The following is a 24,921-nucleotide window of genomic DNA, read 5'->3' on the forward strand; positions in this document are numbered from 1 at the left end:
TATAAATGCGTGACATCTTAACTGCTAGTCACACGTGTGACTCGTAACAGGCCCCGTAATCCATGGCCCGGAATAACAACACATGTTACACATGGGCCGTCGTGGGCCGCCGTGCTGCATCGCTCGGCCGCAGAACCCAATAGAGGCTCCACGTATACAAAGCCGCCTTCAGTCGCCACCCTGTCCATTCTGTAGCCGAACTTGGAGCTGAACAATGCTGTTTGGTACACGGTTCATCTTCTCCTCACGAACCAAGATCAGGATGTCAAAATCAGAGGCGGCGTACACGACACTAGTACATTCTATCAGCAAAGACCAAATCAAACAACTTCATTTGACGGCTGCTCTACCAGATCGATGCGCTAACAATTCATTTACATGCTCTAGACAACAAATTCAAAGAATGCCTCGCTCGAATTCTGTACCAAATCGCTTTAAATTCGAAGCTATCCTATCTGCAAATGCAAGTGCATACAGTATACGTTCCTTGTCTTCGCGGACCCCTGCGCTTTCCTTGGCCCAACGGCGACACGCCGTCGCCGGACACGAATGTACCGTCGTCCCCCGGGCGGCGGCCTACCGCTGCCGGAGGTGGTCGATCGCCTGCGCGAGCGTGGGCGCGAACCGGTTCACGTCGATGCGCACGTCCTGCTTGCCGAGGTAGTACTCGGCGACCTTGTCCCAGCCGCTGCGGTGGACGGCCTCGGGGTCCTTGATCACCGGGTGGTCCGGCCCCAGCATCCCCAGCAGCGTGCTCTCCTCCGCCGCCACGCTGTACTCCAGGTACCGCAGGCCCATGTCGGCGACGGGCTCGCCGAAGTCCGTCCGCGCCATGCGCTCCAGCTTGCCGTACGGCACCACCTGGATCACCACCGAGCCGGGCGGCAGGAACACCGCGTTCGTCAGCCCGGCGCCGTGCACGCCCAGCAGCACGTCGTGCGAGTTCACCGCCCGCGCCGTCTCCTCCAGGGGAGCGTCGGCGCGCGGGCTCGCCACGGTCACCTCGAACCCCGCCGCCTCAGCCGCCTTCCTGATCTCCGGCACGTTCTCGAACCGGCGGTAGTGCGCGCGGTGGATCAGCAGAAGCCGCGGCTTCCGGTCCGGGAACTGCCTCAGGCTGAGCGGCGTGGCGCGCGGGAGCTCGTACGTCTCGCGCAGGAACGCGGTGAAGTCGGCCATGGTCAGGCGGTGGCCCCCCGGCGCCAGCTCCGGTACGATGCTGAGCTCCTTGTGCAGGCGCAGCCCCACGGTGAGGTGCCTGAAGCACCGCATCTGCTTGTCCCGGTCCAGGTCCACGGCGTCGTACCTGGACAGCCGGCGCACGACGGCCTCGTACTTGCCCAGCCACCACGGCTGGATGTTGCTGACCAGGAACAGGACCTCCCCGCCGTACCGCCGCGACGCCGCGAACAGCGGCACCAGCACGTCGCTGAAGTCGTGCCAGTAGTTGCCCGTGAGCCCGCCGAGCGCGAACAGCACGGCCGGCAGGTCGTGTGTCACCGCGCACGGCGCCGCCGCCGCCGCCGCGGGGTCCTGCGGGGACCCCAGCCGCGTCACGGTGACCCTGTCGACGCCCGTCATGGTCCGCCGCGAGTACGGCCGGATCCTCCACTCCCGGCGCTCCGACGGGCTCGACGGGACGAAGGTCACGGACAGGGCGCTGCCGTTGACGCGGACGTCGCCGTCGAGGTCGCAGGTCTCGGAGACGGGGCCGTCCGTGTTGCACACCACCTTGTCCGTCTCTGTTGCACACCGGAAGGAAAATGAGTTTGCGCCGGGCTCACATTCCAGAGAGAGTTACTTAAAAAAGTTTCTCAAAATTCAAAAAATTACATTTTTTTGAATTGTGAATAACTTGCTCCATAATATTGACAAAAGATTTTAAAAACACATACACACACTCAAATCCCGGTGATGCAGAAAGCAACAACAACTAGCAGTAGGAAAAGGGTCGGTTTGTTTTGGGAAGTAAATACTGTGTTTGGACGTACCGAGCGGTTTGGGGTCTGCGTCGTCTCTTTTCGGAGACTCCTCGGTTGGGACGGCACCCGACGCATCCTTCTTGTCTAGCTCCTCCGCCGCCGTTTTGGGCTGCCATTCCTGCTCCCTTTTCTTCTCGACCTCTGCGTCCGGCAAAAGAAGACACCCTCTTTCATCCATCCGTTCCACTCAGGAAAAAGGAAGTCTGGAGCCAATCCCAAATGCAGAATCTAACACGAATTCTTGTGTTTTATAAAATACGTTGCCCCCTGGGCATGGAATTTCGCTCAAATTCAGTGTCACCGGACATCGGAATCCGGAGACACGGATCACTCTGACCTTATTCGATTCCAACCATGCCCAGTTCAGCAGTTCCTTCTCTTTTCCACGACGAGTTTCAGAAACCCAACCCCGAAAAACAGAGCACGCAAGGATGGGGATCGATCAAAGATGGCAGAAGAAGCGCTCACCTGCGTCGCCGGCACCTCCGATCACCTGCTTCTTATCCGCAATCCGCGACCCCTTCGTAGCGACAGCTGCAGATCAAACGAGGAGGAGACAAGAGCTGATGAGAATCGGCTCATTGAACCAGGGAATTCAGGGATGAAATGAAACGGTGGCTGATGGCCGTGCAGGAAGAAGCTAGGGGAGCGGAGAATTCAGTCCTTACCGTTGGGCGCGGTGACGGCGAACTGCTGCGAGACAACGAGGTAGGTGAGGAGCACGAGCAGGAAGCCGGCGGCGAAGCCGGCGTTGAGGTGCCGCTGCGCCCAGCTCTTGATCCCCCTCCCGGTCCCGGGCTTCGCCTCGCCGCCCATCGCCTGCCGCTCCTCCCGACCCGCCTCTCGCTGCTCAGTGGTCTGCCCCCGAATTATTCCTCTGCAACCACTGACGGCGGGTGGGCGCTGTCCGAAGCTCCTTTGCCGAGCTCGGGAGAGAACCGCACGGGCTTTTCCTTTCCTCCCCGATTCGTTGCTTACATGGGAGGCGAGAGCGCGCGAGGAAGAGGGAGGGAAAGCGAGGCGTTGCGGTGTGCTAGTTGGCCTCGTCGTCAAAGCCGCTAGCTTTCGTGGCTTTTGTAGCTAGCTAGGCTGTGCGTGGCATCAATCACCTTGCACTTTCTTTTTCTGTATTGTATTTAATTGATTAATTAATTATCTAGTACTGCACGCGTCTGCTTTCCACGCTAATCTACACCCTGACCTCCCTCTCTGAACAATCAGCTGGAATTTTCTCGTGCCAGGTGCTGGCCGGGATCATGCTAATCCGGTGGGATCATCAGGTTTGCAAAAAAAAGGGAAAAAAAAAGCGCTTGACTGCTGCGAGTGCCGCGTTGGTATGGTGTTGATCAGGTCTTCATAACCTGGCAAGACGCACATCGTTTAGCTGATAGGATAGGAAACAACAGCTGTGGGCATGCGTCTGTGGCAACTTTCCTTTTGTTTTCCACGAATGAGCCAGTCGAAATTTGCCAGGACGCATACGCGCGTCGTTAGGTTCGCGTAACATCGGCTTGGATCAGGTCATTGCCGCCATTTTTCATAGTTTCGGCTTTGGCCGTGGACGAAGGCAACGTGCTTTCCCATTTTCTGCGTACTGGAGAACCAACTTTTCTAGTTTTATGTTGCCGTATATTTTCTCCGCTCAGAAATCTATGTCATTTTGGATAATGACACGGTCTCCAATTGCTGCTTTTTATGAAGATGGTATTAAAAAAATATAAAACTGCTATGTTATAAAATATTTTTCATGATAAATACAATGACGCCATATCAATTTGACCATTCCAAACGATTATAGCAGATGTCAAGTATTTGGTTTTTGCAAGATAAACAATTACAAAGTTTTTTTTTTGATATCAGGTAGGGGACGCACACGTAGAAACTAGAAAGTTTCTATTGTCAATGCATACATGTATAGGAACTCCCTCCTATGGCTTATGATTTCGTAAAAAAAGATACTCTATATTAAGCTCGCCCATGGGTGCCGGAGCTGAAACGACTTGGAGCCAAAAAAAAAAGACAAAAAAACACCGCCGGATCGTATTATTTTTAGCGCTGTCAAGTCGATCGCGTGTCAGGCTGTCCTCCTCATCAACGCAAACACGTCGATCAGATCTGAACAGCTCACGGCGCTTCTTCATTTCCCCACGGATTAGAAAGCGGCCAACCGATCGGCTCCATCACTGATGCTGCTACATGCCACAGCTTCCTAGAGTCACTGAAGCCCCGGACGTGAGCACCTCTCGCCAGGCATGTTCGCCCCCATGTCTAATCATTTCGAGTTGACGACCAACATGGTGGCATGCAACAACTCAGCTCATCGCGTGCAACCAAATCTTAACCGTTTATTTAGACACATCACTTTCTAGTTAGTGCTCCTAGCCTAGCCTCCTACCTGGGACGAAATGATTAACGATAATCGCAAGTGGTTATGGGATAGATGCAATCCAAGCTTTAGATGGTGTTTTCTTTCCTACCCCCTCCCATTTTTTAATGAAATAAAGCTCTAGGGCATCATTGACAAATGCAGCTGCAGTTAGTAGAAATGTTGTCTTTCATCTGATGTATGCATGCGAACTCGAGCGGACTGATTTTTTACTAGAAAGAACAAGGAAGAAGAAAAAAACTAAAAACCAACCGGATTTATTTTCCATGGCGATTTTGAAAATCTCGAGCATTTGATGTTTGTTGATGCCCATGAATCATGCACACGCGAGTGCCTTCGGCTTATGCAGGCATGTCGCAACACCTGGCATCCTACCAAACTCCGATCGAAAGGGTGGTGCAGTAGCACTTGTAGTCTTGTACCCAAATGATCGTGCGCATGCATCCAAATCTGTCATGACCCTACTAATAGATTAACACTAGCTGTCTGCAGATCGGCCCTATGGTTTGCTACTACCTCTCGTTTGGATCTGACTGGTGTAGTTAAGCAAGGGCTACGTACATTAATCTAACTTATCACATGGAATGATTCGGAATTTGGAGGTTGCTCGTTGGAAGGTGTGTGTATCTGGGCGGGGTGCTTGACTGCTTGGCCAGTTCGTCGAAAAAGTACAGGCCGGTGCGTCTGGGCTCCGGGGAGATTGGTCATGCTGCGTTTGGAAGTTGGATTTCAGTTGGAGGAATTGCATTGGATTATGAATGCCAAAGCTGACTCGAAATGGAAATGGATTACAATACCAATGCTGCTGTTTGGATGCATACGTAATGGGTAGCTGGAATCAAGGGTAACAACCAATTCCAATTCTTGTTTGGATGCACAAACCTATGAATTGTATACCTCAAAAAGTTTAAATAAGATATCATGCTGTACATGTATGAAAATTTAGTTTCCATAACTTTTAACATATATGATGTAATGTTCATAAAAATATATTGTGACAGTAATATTAAAATAGCAAAAAAATTCTAAAAATAATTAAAAACAGTACGTATATCATGAGAAAATAAGAGAAAAATAATGACAACAATAATATAGCACCAGCCATTATACAGACAAAAACATGACAACAATAATCCAAGTTTGTCACAAGAACCGTACAGATAACATATCACAACAGATAGTTTTTGTCCATCATAACAGATAGTTTTGGTCCATCACAACATGAAACATAGTTTTGGTCCATCACAACATGAAACACCTACTTAGGATAACAATTTCTTAAGAATAATACAACACATAGTTTTTGTCCATCACAACATGAAACACCTATTTAGGATAACAAGTTCTTAAGCTATAAATAATAACTACCATACAGTACCACCGTCAATTGCCATTCTTTTAGTTCAATAACAAGAGCCATTTCTTCCTCATGTCCATGGGGAGTTCCAGGAGCGCTTGGAATAAGCGTTCATTAAGGATGAACTTCCCATAACATTTTAGCATGTCAGATCTAGCCAAATCAGGTACCATTTGAAGTGTTGCAAGGATCTCAGCAGGAGAAGTAACACTAGGCATCGGTAGTGGTTCGGTGGACTTCAAAGAATCATTGAATGAGGTCTTCGTATCTCCTAGTATAGATAGAATGGCCTCACCAGTTCGCTGCTTCTTTTGGGGCAAATCTGGTGATGCATCATCAACTTGTTCAGGTAGAACTTGAGCACTCTCAGCACCTGTCTGAGCACCTTGACCATTGGCATAATCTTTTGAATAAATTGTACTGATTGCATCCCAATTCTTCACTACTTTGTTCTTGTAGCAAGCTGCTAACTTGTTAGCCTACATAAACACACATATATGAATCAATTTGCTGCAGTTCCCATTGTGAAGAGTGAAACAAACAATAGAAAATATTCATGCACTTACCTCCACATATTTATTCCAAACATCATCACTATCAATTAACAGTTTATCATTAACCCAATCCCAGCCAAAGCCGCTCTGAGAAAGAATCTTGCTAATAACCTCATAGTGCTTGTCAAAAGTTTTGCACCTTGATGCTATATTGTCCTTTGTGATCTCCACATTACACTTCTCACGTACATTCCTTATAGCAGCATTGTAGACATGTGGCTTCCAACCATTTTGGGCATGATCACCATTGTTGTGATGCTCCACGAGAACAGCCAGCAATGCAGCGTCCATCTCATCAGTCTAAGTGAGATAGACCCTCTTATTTCCTTTTGTTGTAGCCATGGTGCTAATCACATATAGTTGTCAAAATACCACAAAGGATAGTATGCCAAACTATATGGTGCATGCATAAAAGTTCACAAAAGGCACCACACACTAGCTGCCCAACACAAAATAATGCAGCCAGCTTTGACACAAAAGATATCCCACACGGCCTACTGCGTCTCTAGTTCACCATGCCTCAAAAGATACTCATCAAACATGTCATTGGCATGTTGATCTCTAAAAGAGTTCCATTCAGCAGTGACTTGAACACTAGTAATTAAGTTAGCATCATCTACAGGTTCAATTGGCGCATCAGCTAGTTCAGCATCCACTTCCGGCAACAATAAATCATCCTTATGATGCTGCCTATCCCGTGCATAGTTGTGTAACACGCAACAAGCATTAATAACTCAAATCTGCAATAATATTACTAGTTAGCAATTTTCTTTCAGATTGATGTTGCTGAACACCATATGTACTTTTGTTACATGATTCTTAATGCCAAAGAAACTTCCTATGCGTAGGATGGCCTATTTTTTCTTTGCTAAACCAAAAGTTCTCTCTACAACATTTCTAGCACGAGAATGATGCAAGTTATATAACTTTTTGGAAGTTTTAGGCTGCTGTTGACTTGAACCCCACTCTTTCAAGTGGTAGCGAGTGGATCTGAATGGAGCTAGAAAATCCAGGTCCATTGGTGTATCCAGCATCAACAAAATAATATTTTCCTATTGGCAAGCAATCGAGTTAGTTAAGAAGCAAATAAAAGAAAAAAAATACCAAGACAAAGAGCCGTACCCTTAGGCACAACAAATCCATCTTGGCGACTCATTGCATCACGTAGCACTCTACCGTCACAAGCTGAGCCCTCCCAGTCAGGTAATACATACAAAAATTTCATGTTCCAATCAACCACACCTAGCATGTTAGTGCTGATCTGTTGCTTTCTGTTCCTATACCTCCTCCCTTGGTCAGCCACAGGCACACACACATCAACATGACACCCATCCAGTGCTCCAAGTGCATTGCCCAACCACTTCCATTTGTAATCATCAGGTGGTTGAATAGAAGGTTCCATTTGTAATCATCAGGTGGTTGAATAGAAGGATCAGAAAGCTTAATGAACTCCGCACTTAGAGTCTCTAAAGACGCTTGTAATCTGAACGAAGCAACCTCAATTTTAGACCATGTCCAACTACTAGCAAGAACATAACAACCTTTTCTTGTACACTAACATATACACTGTCACGCAGACCACACCTTTCCCACAATATGGCACACAAATCATGGAAGTTTCTTTTAGTCAAACGCAACTTATCGTAGCATGTAACATCAGACCGATCATACGTCTCCTTAAGCAAATACTTCCTATAATTGTGCAACTGCTCATCACTGCTAAAGCACCCTACACCCCTTGGTGCCCTCTGTGAACTAAGATATGCAAGCCCAAGAACCACTGACTCAAAGTATAGTTTTGTCAACACAATCCTTCTCTTCTTTCTTCTTTCATTTTCTTCGGTTATATAAGAAATCAACTCGAGATCTGACATAGTATAGCTAGAATGCACACACACTGTTCATAAATATTAGGACATACAACAAAGACACAACAATTAGGCATCACATACCTTCAATCGTCTAGACCAGCAACCCAACGCTGAATTAATCTGAAATTTTAAAGAAAACTGAGTTTGAAGGTTTCTTGTCTGCTGCAAACAATGGCGGAGGACCTTGACAAGGTATGGCACGCCCCTCCCCCGCGCCGCCGCCCTTGCTCCCCCCCGCGCCGCCCCTGCTCCTCCCTCCGCGCGCCACCCCCTGCTCCTCCCCGCGCGCCGCGCCTGCTCCCCCCGTGCCGGCGCGCCGTCCCTGCTCCCCCCCCCCCCGCGCCGCTCCTGCTCCTCCCCCGCGCCGCTCCTGCTCCCCCCGCGCGCCTCCGCCTGCTCCTCCCCGTGCGCCGCCCCCTGCTCCCCCCGTGCCGCCGCCGCCCCCTGCTGGCCTGCTCCCCCCCGTGCCGGCGCGCCGCCGCCGCTGCCTGCTGGAGGAGGGCTGGAGGACACGTACCAGCGCCTGTTGACGCCCGCCAGAGGAAGCCGCGGAGGGGGCGGCGTCGGTGTTTTCTTTTTTTGGTCGTGAACCGGTACGCGGGGAGTGGGGGGAATTAAGATGCCGAGCAATGCGGGGCGGGAGGTTTCCGAATTGTGGGCGGGCGCCCGCGCACTGGCCCAATATTTCGCGGCATTGGTGGGAGGTTTCTGGCTGTCAATGCGGAAGCCGTCCAAACACGTGAATTGCGGCGCGTACGATTCCAATTCACGATTCCGGCCTTTAATCCCTACTTCCAAACGCAGCCTCTGGCTCTTTTCTTGATCCCGGCAGGTGATCGATCACTGACACTGAGTGACCAGCACGTATGTGCATCCTTGCAACGTCCACCGACCTCAATTTCTTCTCCCCTTACCATGAGTACATCTGCCTTAAAAAAAAGAGAGGCTACATCAGGCCACAGCAGCATCCAGATTACGTCGGCCTAACAGTCAACCCCAGCCTACAGTTACATCGGCTAATTCTCTTTGTTCCGCTATCACCGGAAAGGCTAGGACAAGTGGCGTCACGAAAGGAGAAAAAAAGACGCGCGAACGTGGTGGCGACATCTAAAGGCCGGTCACCCACGATCGATTCCTCGAAACGCCTGAGGCCTGATGACAGGTAGTGATGCACGCGTACGACAAAGTCATCCCGGGTTAATTTCTAACTGCTTAATTTCTACCGGACGGAACGGGGCTTTTGATTGAGTGCAAGGAAAACAACATGGTGATGGTCTACTACTTACTCGAGGTGTATGAGAGAGTCGTTTGGCCGGTAACATTAGGCAGCCTAATCTTGAAACGAGCCGCTACAGACGATGCCATGGAGCAAGTAGTAACAGTCTGTTTGAACGAGAGAGACTAGAGACTAGAAACGTGCTGGTTGGGCATTCATCCATCGCCATCCAAGCCCCGTTTTATTGTCCGGGAAAAAAATCCTATCTCCTGTTTTAATTGGTTGCTTTCGGCGGACGGAAGTACAATTCGATGCGGCCGGCTCATTCGGTTGGGTCGGTACCCGTCACCCAGCTCGATGAACGGGTGATGCGAGCAGCGCCGGCCGGCGACCATGACGGTTGACGATGTCACGGCCCTTGGCAGGCCAGGCGAGGCTTGAATTGAACGTCACTACCGCAACGGCGACGCGACGCGGATGAGACGGCATGCGCACGGGTGGCCGGCCGTTTTTGTAAGTGTTTGTTGTTGGATCCGGATGACTAAATTTTACTCCCAATCACATCGGATGTTTGGATACCAATTAGAAATATTAAATATATGTTAATTATAAAATCAACTGTATAAATAAAAGCTAATTCACAAGATGAATCTATTAAATTTGATTAATATATCATTATCGTATGTTTACCGTGCATAATATGGTCAAATTATGGACTAATTAGATTTAATAAATTCGTCTTGCGAATTAGTCTCCATCTATGCAATTAATTTTTATAATTAATCTATATTTAATATTTTAATTAGTATTAAATATCCGATGCGATAGGAATGGAAGTTTAGTCGCCGTGATTCAAACATGCCCTAAGGCTATCTCCAGCGATATCCTCTAAATCTCATCCCCTATCCTTTTCCTCCACATCAACTTCATTCTCTGTACCAAACTTAACTCCAACAACATCCTCTATTTCCATCTTCTATACCCCACCATCTCAATTTTTTTTCTTTTTTTCCAACTTCCCTCTCCCCAACCGCAACCGCCGTCGCCGCCTCCCGCCTCCCGCGCCCCTCCCTCCTCCTCCGCCCGCCCCTCCTCCGCCCGCCCCTCGCGCCCCGCCGCTCCTCCTCCGCCGCCGCTCCTCCTCCGCCCGCCCCTCCTTCGCCCGCCCCGCCCCTCCTCCGCCGCCGCTCTTCCGCGCCCCTCCTCCACCCCTGCCGCGCGCCGTCCCGCCGCCCCGCCCCGCCGGCCGCTCCTCCGCGCCCCTCCTCCTCCGCCCGCCCCTCCTCCTCCTCCACGCCCGCCGCCGCTCCTCCGCCCTCCGCGCCCCTCCTCCGCCCCTGCCGCGCGCCGTCCCGCCCCGCCGGCCGCTCCTCCGCGCCCCTCCTCCTCCTCCGCGCCCGCCGCCGCTCCTCCGCCCTCCGCGCCCCTCCTCCGCCCCTGCCGCGCGCCGTCCCGCCGCCCCGCCCCGCCGACCGCTCCTCCGCGCCCCTCCTCCTCCGCCCGCCCCTCCTCCTCCTCCGCGCCCGCCGCCGCTCCTCCGCCCTCCGCGCCCCGCCGGCCGCTCCTCCGCGCCCCTCCTCCGCCCCTGCCGCGCGCCGTCCGTCCCGCGCCGCCCCGCGCGCCGCCCCTCCCGCGGCCTGCCGCCCCACGCGCGGGAGCCGCCTCGAGCGCGAACAGGGCGGGCAAAGGCGATGGAGGACGCCGCTCCTGCCTCCCTCTGTGCGGGACGCAGACCGCTTCCTCCATTTTACCGGACGCTTTGGAGTACACCGATGGAGCGTTAGCGTGCTACAGTATCCTCCGCGCATAGGGAACCGAACGGTTTACAGCCCCTCGCTGGAGATAGCCTAACTCGGAGGTAGGCCAACGGCCCGTATGCCTGCATGGCTGCGTGTAATCAGTTGCTGGCTTGTTCCAGATTTGCAGTGCAGGCTGGAACTGACAGGCTGACAGCATGGATGCATCGCGGAGAAAAACACTATCCGGGACTCGAATGGCCCAACTTCTTTCGTAAATCGAATGTTGGCCCACTGGGGCTTAGGCCTGGGCCTTGTTGCTGTTTTCAACTCCAAGGACGATGGAATTCCAAATTTCTTGGAGAGTTAAGAGTTCCATTAGCTTGGCTGTTTGGGCCTGAGTCTTGCTGCTGTTTTCAGACACTTGCGTTGTACTCAAAAAAACAAAAAGGCGCCTCCCTGCAAAGAGAACTTTTCATCGGTTAGAATCGCACAAGTAAACACCACACTTTACCGTTTAGATATGTATACGAGGATTGCTAAGACCGTGCGCCCTATATCTGACGGTGATCCGATTCGCGCGGGCGATGTGGGACTAATTCGCGTACGAGCGCGCAGGACTCTCGGCGTCTCTCGCCCCGGTCATCATGCCCCGCGATTGGGCCTGGGCCGAGTTCTGGAACCGACAGAGATGTAGCAGCCCAGCTCCTTTATATGGTTGTGGTTGGGCCTGGGCCTTGTTCCTTCTTCGACATGGGGCCGCGAGGAAACTCGTACCAAGGACGATGAAATTCCAAGTTGTCAACTTGTGATCTTTCTGTTCACAGATTAATTTAATGGAGCCAATACGAACCGGAACATGGAAGCACGAAACCAAGCCACTTAACGCCGCTGCCACTCCCGCAAATCAATACGCCAAGAGTGCATCTTTACGCTCCCCCGAGACAATTGTACAAACGTGTGCAAATCCATGGCTGCCCCTACTGCCGGCGCAGGTGGTCGAGCGCCTCCTGGAGCGTGGGCGCGAAGCGCGTGACGTTGATGCGGACGTTCTGCTTCGCGAGGTACAGCTCGAAGACCTGGCCCCATCCGCCGCGGTGGACGGAGTCGGGGTCCCTCACCGCCGGGTGCTCCGGCCCCAGCGTCTCCATCAGCGAGCTCTCCTCCGCGCTCACGCTGTAATCCAGGTACCGGAGCCCCATGTCCGCCGCGGGCTCCGCGAACTCCGCCCGCGCGATGTGCTCCATCTTCCCGTACGGCACCACCTGGATCAGCACGCCGCCGGGCGGCAGGAACACCGCGTTCGTCAGCCCCGCGCCGTGCAGGCCCAGCACCGCGTCGAACGAGTTCACCGCCCGCGCCTGCTCCGCCTCGCCCGCGTCGCCGCGCAGCTCCGCCACCGCCACCTCGAACCCCGCCGCCTCCGCCGCCCGCGCCACCTCCGGCTCGTTCAGGATCCGGCGGTAGTGGCCCCGGTGGATCAGCATCAGCCTGGGCCTCCTGCCCGGCTCCCGCGCCGGGCTGGCCGCCGCGCCGCGCGGGAGCGCGTAGGTCTCGCGCAGGAACCGGGTGAAGTCGGCCATGGAGAGGGGGCCCCCCGGTACCAGCTCGGGGACGATGCTGAACTCCTTGTCGAGGCGGAGCCCCACCGTGACGTGCGGGAAGCACCGCACCTGCTCGTCGGCGTCCAAGTCCACGTGCTCGTACCTGGACAGCCCCCGCAGGAACGCCCCGTACTTGACCAGCCACTGCGGCTTGAACCGGATGTTGCTGATCAGGAACGTGACCTCGCCGCCGAACCGCCGCGACGCCACGAACAGCGGCACCAGGATGTCGGCGTAGTCGTGCCAGTAGTTGCCCGCGTACCCGCCGACCGCGAACAGGACGGCCGGCGTGCCGTGGGTCACCGTGCACTGCGGGGCGGCGGCCGAGTCCTGCAGCCGCGTCACGGCGACCTTCCGGAGGCTGGCGAACCGGCGCGAGTAGGGCCGGATCATCCACTCGCGGCGCTCCGACCAGGCCGCCGGGACGAGGGTCACCGACAGGGCGGTGCCGTTGGTGCGGACGTCGCCGTCGACCTCGCAGGTGTCGGAGCGGCCCTCCATCTTGCACTCCACCTTGCCATTCCCGGCTGCACGCCGAGGAAAACGAAAAGATTCACCATGGTGATTTAGCTCTCGTTCACCATTCCAGCCACTAGCATTGTGTATAAGCAATTTTTTCTCAAATATTTGATCCCCAGATCTCAAATTTTGCTGGTTAATTATTTAGCCATGATCAAGATCTCAGATGAATCAGTAATCAGTTATAATATCGGGAGGCATCGGAGACAGGGTTCACTCTTCCCCACATGTTGACTTCGATCCTGTCAATCTATCATGCTCATTTTCGTTTTACCTTTTTAAGATGACATTGGATTCTCAATCTGAAACAAATAACCGAGAAAATACTGTGATCAAAACAACAGGATTTTGCTCACCTATTTCACCTTGAGCTTTGATATTATTCATGACCTCTAGTGCCTCCGTAATGACAACTGCAAATTAAGCAAGAAGCTCATTAAGCAAGATATGATCTTCAGGTCATAGGCTACATGCTGGAAACAAGCATAATCGTTCAACCACATTGGTCATAGAGATGGACAAAACTTTATCATCTCTGGTGTGATAGTCAAAACTATAAGTAATTACTGAACAACCAGTGTTCATCACTAACATGAAAAGCTAGATTGATCAGCACACATTGGTGGAACACCTCATGAACCAGCTTTCTGGTGAGAATACCAGTTACAACCATACTACTAGGAGCATATATATATGCAAGGAACCATAGCCATGGTGAAGGTGGATCGAAGGATTCGTTACCATGGGGGGCGCTGACCGCGAAATGCTGGGCGACGAGGTAGACGAGGAGCATGAGCAGACCGCCGGCGACGAAGCCGGCGTTGAGGTGCCTCTGCGCCGAGCCCTTCTGGCTCTTCCCGGGCTTCATCACCTCGCCGCCGCGCATGGCAACTTCCTTCTGCCGCCGCCGCGCTCAGCTCTGTGCAGCTGCTGGCTTTGCTTGCTTGCTTCTGAAGCTGGTTTTTGTTACGCATTACTATCTTGTAGTATCAATCTATGCTGCTCTCGAGGCTAATCTCGTGGGGGGTAATTTAGTGTGCAAATGGTTGTTGACTACTCCTAGCTAGCTACACTACTTGTATGATGAGTACTTCTTATTGGGTATTAGTCTGGAAAAAAAATCCAACCTAGTCAAACGATCAGAAACACTGTCATTCATGCATCGCGATCCACCGATCCCTTGAAACTGATGCCAATCGAATTTGCTCACATGCACGTTGTTACGTCGGATTAACGTAATGTGGACTGATTTATCCTTTTACAGTACACACATGCGCATCTTCTTCTGATCGAGCTTTCAGATGTATATACCGTAACAAGAATACAAGATTTTCATGTTCAATTGTTTTAATGGAAATTTTCTGTGTAGTTGGAACGGGAAATGAGAGGAGGTTAAAATCCAGCACGAGAGAGTTCCTGCTTATTTTTTCTCAGAAAACTTTGTTCAATCCATGAGGTTCAATGTTTAGAAGAATACATCCATGATTCAGTCATGAAATAAGCGTCAGCTGGTAAGGTTTTTAAGAAAATTCCTTATTTAACACCGTCAAAGTTACTTATTCCTTAATTGGTCTTCGAAAGTTGAATCTGCCCAATTTGATACCAAATCTGAAATTGATTCCCAATTTGACACTACCGTCTATTTTTACCAATAACAGTGTTAAGTCAAGTGCGAAAAGACCATTTTGCCCTTGATGTGCCTAGTACGGTTTTGCATCCAATAAATTTAAGAAAAAAATCAGCAGGTTGGTTTATGTATTTGTACATATTACTGCATTTTTTGGGCTCTTGTTTTGTTGATCATATAATAATTTCAGCATGATTTTTCTGTTGACCATGCTTAATAAAAGCATGCACACTTTAAAAGGATAAAATAATCTTTTCACATTAGACTTAATACCGTGAACCATAAAAATAGACTGTAGAGCCAAATTGGGAATCAAATTTGAATCTACTGTTAAATAGAAAAGATTAAAGTTTCAACAACCAAGGAAGGAATAAACAACTTTGGTAGTGTCAAGGAAGAAACTTTTTCAAGATTTTCTTACGGTGGAACCTGTCCACCTGAGTTTGTCCATTTGAGTTTGAGTCCTTGAATCGGTGCGAGTGTTCGACGAGATTGTTGCACCCGAATGGGGCTCCATATATAACAGGACGGTGCAATACCCTTTAGTCCTACTTCCACCAATCCACCACCTGACAGATGGAGGTAAACGAATATTTGTAGAGTTACGTGCTTCACTCTATTAGCTAGTGTGGATAGAGAAAGAGATCACCGCCCTAGGCCTGGGTGAAGGGAGTATGTTTGATAATAGCATGCTAACCTATCATTTGGCATAATTTATTTTATATCCTGGTAATGCCATTTAACCATGACTAACATCAGCAATGAAAAGATCAACCCAGCAACACTATAGAACAACAAGAGCAGGTCACTTGACACAGTGTGAACTAGTAGAAGTGGTCGAGCACCTTACCATTTCATTGAAATGGTTGTATCAAGAAAAACGATGAGTGACCAATTCACAGATGCCAAAGACTGTCTGGCTCTGAAAACGTATATCTAGATGCATAAAAAATTCTATATTTAAAAAATCAAAACGATCTATGATTTAGGAAGGAGTGAACATTTGCCATTCCAAAAAAGATCAGACAGGCTAAGAGCAGCCACAGCGTTGCGAAAAAACCGATGCCCAATTGGAGCATCGGTTTGTACACTGCAACGACCGATGGAACGAAAAAAACATAGCATCGATGAATCTACTTTCCTCGATGCTTATTCAATAGAATAGGATTTCCAGCTGCCGGTTTGCCTGCTCGAGCACTGGTCAAGGGAAGGAAAGCAACTGTTCTGCTTATTTAAAATTGTTAGCGGGACCCACTTCACTGATGCACAACACTGCGGCAAAAACTTAAAATGCAGCATCGATATTGATGCGATCTTTCGGGCATCGATACTGCATGCACGCTGTGGCTGCCCTAAGGGAGAAGCGTAGTCTTGATCATCCTAAGCCGTTTCGAGCACCCCTGCCTCTTACTGCTGGCGTAGGTGGTCGAACGCCCGCGCCAGAGTGGGCGCGAAGCGGGCGACGTCGACGCGCACGCTCTGCTTGTTGAGGTAGAACTCGGTCATGTTGTTCCATCCGCTGCGGTGGACGGCGTCCGGGTCCTTGATCGCCGGGTGCTCCGGCCCCAGCGTCTCCATCAGCGTGCTCTCCGCCGCCGATACGCTGTACTCCAGGTACCTGAGCCCCATGTCCTTCGCCGGCTCGCCGTACTCCATCCTCGCGATGTGCTCCAGCTTCCCGTACGGCACCACCTGGATCAGCACGCCGCCCGGCGGCAGGAACAGCATGTTCGTCAGCCCCGCGCCGTGCACGCCCAGCAGCACGTCGTGCGAGTTCACCGCCCGCGCCTGCGTCTCCACGCCCACGTCGCGCCGCAGGTCGATCGCCGCCGCCTCGAACCCCGCCGCCTCCGCCGCCCGCAGGATCTCCTGCTCGTTCATGAACCGGCGGCTGTGCCTCCGGTGGATCAGCAGCAGCCGCGGCCTCCTGCCCGGCTCCCGGACCAGGCTCACCGGCGCGCCGCGCGGGAGCGCGTAGATCTCGCGCAGGAACCGGGTGAAGTCGGGCATGGAGAGGCGGCGCCGCCCCGGCACCCATTCGGGGATGATGCTCAGGTCCTTGTGCATGTGGATCCCCACGGTGACGTGCGGGAAGCACCGCACGTGCTCGTCGCCGTCGAGGTCCACGACGTCGTACCTGGACAGCCGCCGCAGGATGGGCCTGTACGCCGCCGGCCACCACGGCTGCGCGTTGGTGATCAGGAGCTGGACCTCGCCGTCGTACCGCCGCGACGCGATGAACAGCGGCACCAGCACGTCGGTGAAGTCGTGCCAGAAGTTGCCCGTGAGCCCGCCGACCGCGAACAGGACGGCCGGCACGCTGTAGCGCGCCGTGCACGCCGGGGCGGCGGCCTTGTCCGGCAGCTGCGCCACGGTGACCGCCTTGATGCCCGGCAGGGTCTTGCGCGAGTACGGCTGGATCCTCCACTCGCGGCGCTCCGACCAGCTACTCGGGACGAGGGACACCGACAGGGCTGTGCCGTTGACGCGGACATCGCCATGGACTTCACAGGTTTCGGAGTAGTACCCCTTCGTGTTGTGCACCACCTTGCCATTCTCTGCTGCACAGGCCAAGAAAAGGCAAACATTCACTGTGGTTAATAATTTGCTTGATTTCTTGTGAACCAGAGCTTAGTAATCGGATCTTTCAGATTTTTGATAGCTAGCTGTCATTTCTTCCTTCCAAATTTCTGCAGTCCACGTTGTTACATCTCCCGGCTGACAAACGAGTGGGAAATTTGGCCTGTTGGCCCTTTGCTCCACAATGATTTTCCACTCAACTTTTTTAATTTTTCCCTCCTGACAGCATGCAAATTTGATCAAATTGACAGGAGTGCCCACCTGATTCACCCGAACCTTGAACCAATTGTTTGTTCGATATCCGCTGCAAGTCCGAAGTGACCACTGTAGATTAAGCAACAAGTAAGCAAGAACTGACCGTCAGTTTGCGGGCTACAGATAGGAAATAAACATAGTTGCATGCTCACTTAAGGCCTCGTTCGGTTAGCCTGGAATGAGTGTAAGAACCGTTCCGGCTTAATTTGTACAGTACAAATTAGCTAACCATTCCGGCTGGAAATCTTTCCAGGGAATGGTTCCCAGAGAGCCGAATGTATTTTTTAGGAAGGCTCACTTACATGTTTCACCAGGACGTTGAATCAGTTGTTTATCCGCGATCCATTGTGCTACCGTAGCTGCAACTGCATGTTAAGCAACAAGCAAGAACCGTTGCCGTCAGCTCAATGGTTGTGGAAGGACAAGGATCCTAACTTGAAACTGAAGGTAAGGAAGCCCCTTAGCTTATGATCTATCTTTTGGGATGTCCATTTTACAATCATATCACCACCTTCACCACAATTGAGTAAATGGAGATAGATCCCCAATTTAACAAACAGTTGCAAGCATCATCTACAATCATAATTTACACAACAGATACCTGAAACTTGCATTGTGATGAGGTGAGATGAATTACTAATTATTACCGCTGAGTCCGCTGATCGCAGCCTGCTGCGAGATGACGAGATAGACAAGGAGCATGAAGAGGACGCCGACGACAAAGCCGATGTTAAGGTGGATCGTCGGCGCCCAGCTCTTCATGTTATTCCGGGGTCTCTCCTCGCAGCAGCTCATCGCCTCTTCCTTCTTCTTCCTGCCGCCGCTGCCAATCGTAGCAGCAGTAAGGTAAGGACGCGGCGTGAGGGTTCAGAGGGTTTTAACCTGGAAAAAAATGCACAACACCAATTGAGTTTGTCCAAATGCACGTTGCTAAATGGCCAAACATGCATTGACTTCAGCAAGGTATTGGTTAGTTACTTTGTTTAATCGGTTATCGAGTAAATGCTTCATAAGGTTAAACTCATATGCTACTAGCTAGTAAGCAACTGTTGAGCGATCTAGAGATCCGAGTCCCACTAGGCTGCATCTGACCTGGTCATAGAGAAGGGAGAAATAAACGTGCGGTGCAGAAGTAGACACTATTCTTCAAATCTGACTTGTGTGCTAGTAGAGCTACGAATTTAATCATGAACGTTTTGCTGCAGTTCGGGCCAAAAGTCACTACGCAATGCCAATACATGTGATGTTGAAAAATGGACTTTTTTTTTGGGGGGGGGGGGCGGCCAGTGTGTGTTAGAAGCTACGATGCTGTAGACCAACCACCCCTAGAAATAGGGGCACTTCTGGAGGCGGTTTGTTTGGTCAGCTCGCCTTAGAAATTGATTTCTAAGGTGTGGTTTCTTAATATGATCTCTCCTGGAAATAGTTGGCATATAAATAAATTATATATTTTTATATATATAAAGTTGGATGAAGACAAACTTTATATCAAAATAGCAAAAATAGCAGAGCTCAGCAAGATCTAAACTTTGTAGTTCTCAATCTTTTCATTTGAGGTCATTTAGAGGCCCAAATATCTGTTATAGCTTCTCATATTCTTAAATTCAAATATTTGAATATTTGAAACGACCACGGATGGAGACATGCTCTATACTAACGTTTTAGTGCTTTAAAAGCACCACGGATGGAGACATGCTCTATACTAAGGTTTTAGTGCTTCAAATATTCTGAGAACCTTTTCATTTAAGATTGTTTAAAGCATTAAATGTGTAATACGAAGTTTGTAGAGGTGAATAAAAAAGAACGGAATGCTTATGTAGTACAAAAGTGGATGTGTATGTGAGAAGATAAGGTGAATCCTAGAAACTGCACACAGGCACATGATTTGTGACTTGGGATGCGTGCATGTGTGTAGATATAGGTACCTACAAAAATACTAGATATTTTTTCAATCTTGTTTTGTCAGTGAAATTTTATTTTTAGGGGTTGCGCTCTTAAGCGACTGCCTCTAAAAATCCATTTATGGAAGTGGTAGGCTTAAGTGACCATCCTTAGAAATATACTTTTAGGGTGGTTTGTTGGCAAGTTGTGTAAATGGTTCATTTTCACCAACATTTATATAGGGGCGGTTTTCGCAACAACCCCTAGCAATCCATATTGACTGTGTCTAAAAAATAGCTTTTGTATTACTGTTTGGCCTTTCTTTGATGCATTAAGTGCTTTCGTACCATGCATTAACAATCTTCAAATGTGATAAATCATCAATTTTGTTTATATAATTGTAACAGTCATAAATATCTTTTGCAATTAAAAGAAAACCATGATTTTATTTAAAATATGAGTATTTTTGAAATTTTTAGAAATAGTAAATGCATGATGCAATTACAGAAATAGGAAGGAGCTTGCTCTTATTAGCGCTGAAGATGGAACAGATATTGCCCAACCGCCCATCCATCTGAATGCATTCAGGTACCAATCTGATATCAAAACACGGATATTCGAATGTTTTTCATGTTTTAAATATATATAGATACTAAGAGTCTGAGATACAATCACTTGAATAGAACAACATTTAATTTTGTCTAATAATATCGGAATAGTTTGCTCGGATATCAGATTCAGATAGTCGTGCCATGGATGCCCAATTTGGTTTAGTCCCAAGAAAGATTTTAGCCCAACATGATAAGTGATATAGAGTTTCTTATCTTTTTTTTGAACTATTTATACATTTGATTTATATACTAAATTTAATTTTTTTTCATGTAATATACTCCACTAAATATAAAATAACCCAAAAATAAAAATATAAAATTGGTGTTAGGGGGTGGAAGCGAATTGGATGTGGATGCGTAGAAATTGAGATATCGCTATTTCCATATTTTAATTTGAATTTTTGGATATTCTCGAATAGATGAATATGAATATGAATTAGATAGTTCAAATTCAGTTCCATATTCGGATGTTTGTGTATGAAAATATTCATCATTAATCATATTATTTATAAATTATACATCATCAGTCATAAATCATTAGAAATATTAATTATAAATTTTAAATAAATATTTTAAACAATTAAATAGTTATATTTAGTCATAGAGACAACTTTGAAATAGTTTTCATATAATGTGCCTAATTATACATCCTTCAAATTTTGAATTTGGGCTAGTTAATATATTATTATAGATAATAATTAAAATTATAATACAATTAGTCATACTAAAGTTAATATTTATATATGATCAGTCATATTAAGCTTAGTTTTATTAATCATAGAGACAACTCTAAATAATTTAGCTTCTAAAAGTTCAACAGGTGTTGTTTATAAATAGCTTAAAAATAATTTATTTATAACATAAAGAATGTATAAGTAGTGGGCATACTACTTATGTCCACACTCAATGTTAGGTCTAGAAGCCAAAGGATAATCCGAAGATATACTTTATTCTTTACGAACACGGGTAATGTCAGATATCTATCCATATCAACATTTGTGTCAAATACGAATTTGAATTCTTATATAAGAAATGAATTCCAATACATCAATTCTAGTATAGCTAGAACCCATGGTATCCTCGAATGTCTGCTTCCGTGCAAATCGAACTTGTGTGTACTGGCACGACGCATCATGTTTACGAGGTCGAGGAATATTATCGCAAAAAACTGAGGCATGCTGTGCTATGTATTAGGGGCTGTTTAGATCCGCTGCACTAAAGTTTAGTCTCGTCATATCGGATGTTTAATATCAATTAGGAGTATTAAATAAATACTAATTACAAAACTAATTGCATAAATGGAGGCTAATTCACGAGATAAATCTATTAATCCTAATTAATCTATTATTAACTATTTAATATTTCTAATTGGTGTCCAAACATCCAATATGACGGGACTAAACTTAGTCCCCTTCAGCCGAACAGCCCCTTAATGTATCGGAGGATTGTCCATTCCATTTAATTTCCATTCCAATACAAGAATATGATTGTATAACTTGGGGTGTTAGTGCTACATCACTAGACGATGATGCTTTGCTTTCCCGTAGTACAACTCCGTCGTAAATTAAGCTGGCAACTGGTGGCTGTTGCATGTGGGGTTGCATGGATACTCGCAGCCAATCTCTCTCACTACCTGGCGTTGGCTCCTACCAAAGTACCAATCTCCAACAGCCTCCACTAGTGTCTGCTCCAAGAAAATCGAGACACGTGTCAACCTAACTCTCACACTAGCAACAAGGCAAAGAGCATCGCATTTACACTGAAATTCACTTCACTTTCAGTTACTCATCCTCACCTTGTTTCCTAGCCTTGGGGCGACTGGTGTGTTCCATGGCGAGTTATCGAACCATGACTGACAGTGGCTGAAGCATGAATCGATGAACCAGCTGCAGTTGTTGTTGTCCCCTACAGCCTTGAGGTCATCCACCATCGCCTTCCTAAATCCTACAAACAAACGGACAGATCGAACTTTATTGAGGAACTGATAGATGCGTTGGAGTGGGGAAAAACACAAAAGAGAACAGATAGATTGCAAGCCAACCATTGAGGACTTGTATCTGCGAGGAGTTGCAGCTGCGAATGTCAGCTCTGCAGCGGCGCCATGGCTCATCAGGAGAGGATATATCCGGCGCAACAACATTCTGTACCTGCACACGGATCAAACCGATGCAAGCATGGATTGCGGTCAGGATCCTTTATCTAGCTAAGTTCTCGTCTACTTTTTATGTACGAATTGAAAATGAAGTTGAAATGGAAGCCCTGCACCTGCCAAGAGTCGTAGGCAGAGTTCAGGATAAACGTGGGCGTCCTGATGCTCTTGATAACCTCCCCAGGAAAGAAACACTGCATGCCATGGGAGCAACGCCACTACTGAATGAACTTACAAAACAACCAGACCGATTTGCAGAGTAATATGGTAATATACCTCTGTCGGATCCTTCTTTGCCAGGAGGCAGCCCTTGGGCAAAACTTCAGTAACATTCTGGAGAAGGAAGAAGGGGGAAAAGATAACCGGAAGATCATTTAGTTAGAAGAAACCCACGCATTGACAGACTCAGCACATACCCCCCACATTGACAGAGCCTTTCCTTTCTTCAGTAACCATGTCATGTATGTGTCACTGATATCAGCGGCGGACGCTAACCTGAAGGCGAACGACTCCACTGTACACAGACCTCATTGACCTTTGCCCCGAGATATCCTCTCTGCACGCACGCAGTGCAAGAGATTAAGAGTAAAATCAATAAAGTAACAGAGTGGATGGATGGTCTTACACGTTCAGAAAGAATCCGGCGTCAGGAAGGCACTTCACCGGAACCTCCGGAGGAAACCGTGCGCGGAAGTCATTGCAGTGCAGCAGCGTGGCCAGACCACCAGCAGAGCAACCCGTAAGCAAGGCCTGGAAGGCGACGGATCACTTGTTCAGTCGAGTTGAGTTCATCAAGGACGGAGACTAGTGCTGTTCTGACGTAGGAGTAGGACTGGCCTGTTCGGAGTGGGCGAGCCCTTTCTGCATGAGCTCGTCAAGGACCGCCTCCCAAATGCGCCGGCCTCTGAAGAAGAGCGTGGCGTTTCCATCCTGATCAACGTGTTGCGAGTCCCCAGCAAACGAAGCCCCATCGCAGTAGCGAACAAACACTCTGTTCCAGCTGTAAAAATCTGGTGATGGTAATGAACGGGATCAGTGAAAGGTACACGATGAGAGGAAAAACGAATCATACATATTTATGTATATATAAATATATATATATGTATATATGCAGGCATAAGAAATCATATATATAAGAAGACCAGAAAACAGGTGTGTGCACGGGCGTACCAGGGTTCAGTGCCGGATCTTTGCTAAGAATGCCCGTGAAGTTGATGTGCCTCTGCATGAACTTGGATGAGCCGAAGTAGGTCATCCTGCGGCTGGAGCAGCTGCGCACGGTGTCGCACCAGCCTCCGCCCTCGAGATGGATGAGCCAGCTGCGCGACCCGGCGCCGGAGCCCGTCTGCAGGTGGTACCCCGGCGGGCTCCCGTCCAGGCACACTGCAGCCACGCTTTGCGGCGTCCTCTTAGTGCGCAGCTAGCAAAGCTCGCAGCAGCATGGCATCCATGGCAACGGTCGATCGGGAGATAGAGACGGCGTACCGGCGCCCTTGTCGCGAGCGGCGGCCAGGAGGGTGAGCTCCACGGGGTCCGGCGGCGAGGAGCGGGGGCGGTGCCTGCTCCTGCTCGTGCCGCAGCAGGCGCTGGGGAGAGGGCCGAGGCCGGCGACCAGGAGGAGCGCGAGCGTCGCCGCGACGGAGAGCGCGGCGGCCCAGGCCGCGGCGGCGCGGATGACGCGCCGTGGGCGCTGCGGCGGGAGGAGCGGCGACCGGAACTCGTCGGTGGCCATCGCTGGAGTGGCCTGTCCCTGTCTGATCCAGAAGCCCAGCACAGCACACGCTGAACTTTATAGCAAACTGGACTGGAGTAGAAGCGAAGAAGGTAGCAGACAATAGATACATAGACAAGCAGTGTTGTGGCGTGGCGTATGATTAAATTTTAAAATAAGATGATTGGCTGCCTGTTTCTTTCGACCACACTCCTAGATCCTAATCGATCGGTCTCTCACAAACTTAATATTCCTTGCTTGCTTGCTTACGCCCTACTACCTTCCATGGAAAGTATTCAGGCACACGCCTGTCGCTCACGGCTCTAGCTAGCTCTCTTTTCTTGGCAACGGCCTCGCCAGTCGCCATGGTGGGTGGCTGTGGTGGTGGTGCCTGTCTGTTTCTTCGTTCCGTTTGGTTTGGTGCCTTCAATTATTCGCTCACTCGCGTCAGCACTCGTCATATCTGGCCTGCAACCGTGTCGTGTATACAATAACTAGCACGGTGGTTTGCACGAATCGCGTGGCTGGCTCTATATTTAACTGCTCGTTTCTTGAAACAGCATTTAACTGTATTTTTAGATCATTTGAGTGCCTGTACAAAGTAAGCAAAATTTTTTTTGGTATTCTTGTTATTGCAATTTTTTATGGATTTTTATTTTAAGAAAAGCGAAACGTATATTTGCATTTTAAATAGAAAATGGGATATAAGTTAAGATGAAGTGAAAATAATTGATTGAATTTTGGAAGAAGTTTTCTCTATCATCCTATTACTAATTGGAGGCTTCTTTTAAAATCTCCACGTGAAGCCACTTAGAATCCTAAATGGACATTCTACTCTAAAGAAGAAATAGAGAAATTCTAGAAATTCTCATAAAAAATAGA

The 24,921-nt window shown here is 49.1% G+C and overlaps 4 protein-coding genes across 5 annotated transcripts; all 4 read right to left on the reverse strand.

Moving 5' to 3' along the window:
* Positions 1-310: 310 nt before the first annotated feature.
* Positions 311-3,014, reverse strand: LOC112894108. The gene is made up of 4 exons (XM_025961716.1): positions 2,651-3,014; positions 2,451-2,516; positions 1,992-2,123; positions 311-1,742 (listed from the first exon to the last, which is right to left on the reverse strand). The coding sequence occupies exons 1-4, from the start codon at positions 2,796-2,798 to the stop codon at positions 577-579; spliced, it is 1,512 nt and encodes a 503-aa protein (XP_025817501.1). The 5' UTR covers positions 2,799-3,014; the 3' UTR covers positions 311-576.
* Positions 3,015-11,932: 8,918 nt separating this feature from the next.
* On the reverse strand, positions 11,933-14,239 carry LOC112894964 (protein O-linked-mannose beta-1,4-N-acetylglucosaminyltransferase 2-like). Its single transcript, XM_025962817.1, has 3 exons — positions 13,967-14,239; positions 13,582-13,638; positions 11,933-13,233 (listed from the first exon to the last, which is right to left on the reverse strand). The coding sequence occupies exons 1-3, from the start codon at positions 14,109-14,111 to the stop codon at positions 12,083-12,085; spliced, it is 1,353 nt and encodes a 450-aa protein (XP_025818602.1). The 5' UTR covers positions 14,112-14,239; the 3' UTR covers positions 11,933-12,082.
* Positions 14,240-15,906: 1,667 nt separating this feature from the next.
* LOC112895008 lies at positions 15,907-18,573 on the reverse strand. 2 transcript variants are annotated; one of them, XM_025962867.1, is made up of 4 exons: positions 18,335-18,573; positions 17,990-18,052; positions 17,694-17,756; positions 15,907-17,410 (listed from the first exon to the last, which is right to left on the reverse strand). In XM_025962867.1, exons 1-4 carry the CDS (start codon positions 18,480-18,482, stop codon positions 16,260-16,262), a joined length of 1,425 nt encoding a protein of 474 aa, XP_025818652.1. In that variant the 5' UTR covers positions 18,483-18,573; the 3' UTR covers positions 15,907-16,259. The 2 variants fall into 2 exon arrangements, with proteins under 2 accessions (XP_025818652.1, XP_025818651.1); XM_025962866.1 differs by having other exon boundaries at positions 15,907-17,413.
* A 3,041-nt stretch (positions 18,574-21,614) lies between these two features.
* Positions 21,615-24,135, reverse strand: LOC112895907 (pectin acetylesterase 5-like). Its single transcript, XM_025963907.1, has 10 exons — positions 23,814-24,135; positions 23,499-23,711; positions 23,166-23,338; positions 22,954-23,078; positions 22,824-22,884; positions 22,605-22,661; positions 22,445-22,522; positions 22,221-22,326; positions 21,975-22,123; positions 21,615-21,863 (listed from the first exon to the last, which is right to left on the reverse strand). The coding sequence occupies exons 1-10, from the start codon at positions 24,058-24,060 to the stop codon at positions 21,744-21,746; spliced, it is 1,329 nt and encodes a 442-aa protein (XP_025819692.1). The 5' UTR covers positions 24,061-24,135; the 3' UTR covers positions 21,615-21,743.
* Between the last annotated feature and the right edge of the window lie 786 nt (positions 24,136-24,921).

The sequence above is a fragment of the Panicum hallii genome, chromosome 5 (assembly GCF_002211085.1).
Source record: "Panicum hallii strain FIL2 chromosome 5, PHallii_v3.1, whole genome shotgun sequence".
In the NCBI taxonomy this organism is placed as follows: Eukaryota; Viridiplantae; Streptophyta; class Magnoliopsida; order Poales; family Poaceae; genus Panicum; species Panicum hallii.

Bases quoted from the DNA above. Each gene is read 5' to 3' on its own strand.
- LOC112894108 (XM_025961716.1), bottom strand. From the start codon at position 2,798: ATGGGCGGCGAGGCGAAGCCCGGGACCGGGAGGGGGATCAAGAGCTGG. The intron at 2,517-2,650 runs GTAAGGACTGAA...TTTGATCTGCAG, and splicing joins CGCCGTCACCGCGCCCAACG to CTGTCGCTACGAAGGGGTCG. The intron at 2,124-2,450 runs GTGAGCGCTTCT...TGCCGGACGCAG, and splicing joins CGGAGGTGCCGGCGACGCAG to AGGTCGAGAAGAAAAGGGAG.
- LOC112895008 (XM_025962866.1), bottom strand. From the start codon at position 18,482: ATGAGCTGCTGCGAGGAGAGACCCCGGAATAACATGAAGAGCTGGGCG. The intron at 17,757-17,989 runs GTAAGTGAGCCT...CTTAATCTACAG, and splicing joins TCAACGTCCTGGTGAAACAT to TGGTCACTTCGGACTTGCAG. The intron at 17,414-17,693 runs GTGGGCACTCCT...TGGCCTGTGCAG, and splicing joins TCAAGGTTCGGGTGAATCAG to CAGAGAATGGCAAGGTGGTG.
- LOC112894964 (XM_025962817.1), bottom strand. From the start codon at position 14,111: ATGCGCGGCGGCGAGGTGATGAAGCCCGGGAAGAGCCAGAAGGGCTCG. The intron at 13,639-13,966 runs GTAACGAATCCT...CTTAATTTGCAG, and splicing joins CGCGGTCAGCGCCCCCCATG to TTGTCATTACGGAGGCACTA. The intron at 13,234-13,581 runs GTGAGCAAAATC...CTCGGCGTGCAG, and splicing joins CAAAGCTCAAGGTGAAATAG to CCGGGAATGGCAAGGTGGAG.
- LOC112895907 (XM_025963907.1), bottom strand. From the start codon at position 24,060: ATGGCCACCGACGAGTTCCGGTCGCCGCTCCTCCCGCCGCAGCGCCCA. The intron at 22,662-22,823 runs GTTAGCGTCCGC...TTCCTTCTCCAG, and splicing joins GTGGAGTCGTTCGCCTTCAG to AATGTTACTGAAGTTTTGCC. The intron at 21,864-21,974 runs GTGAGGATGAGT...TTCTTGGAGCAG, and splicing joins CCCCAAGGCTAGGAAACAAG to ACACTAGTGGAGGCTGTTGG.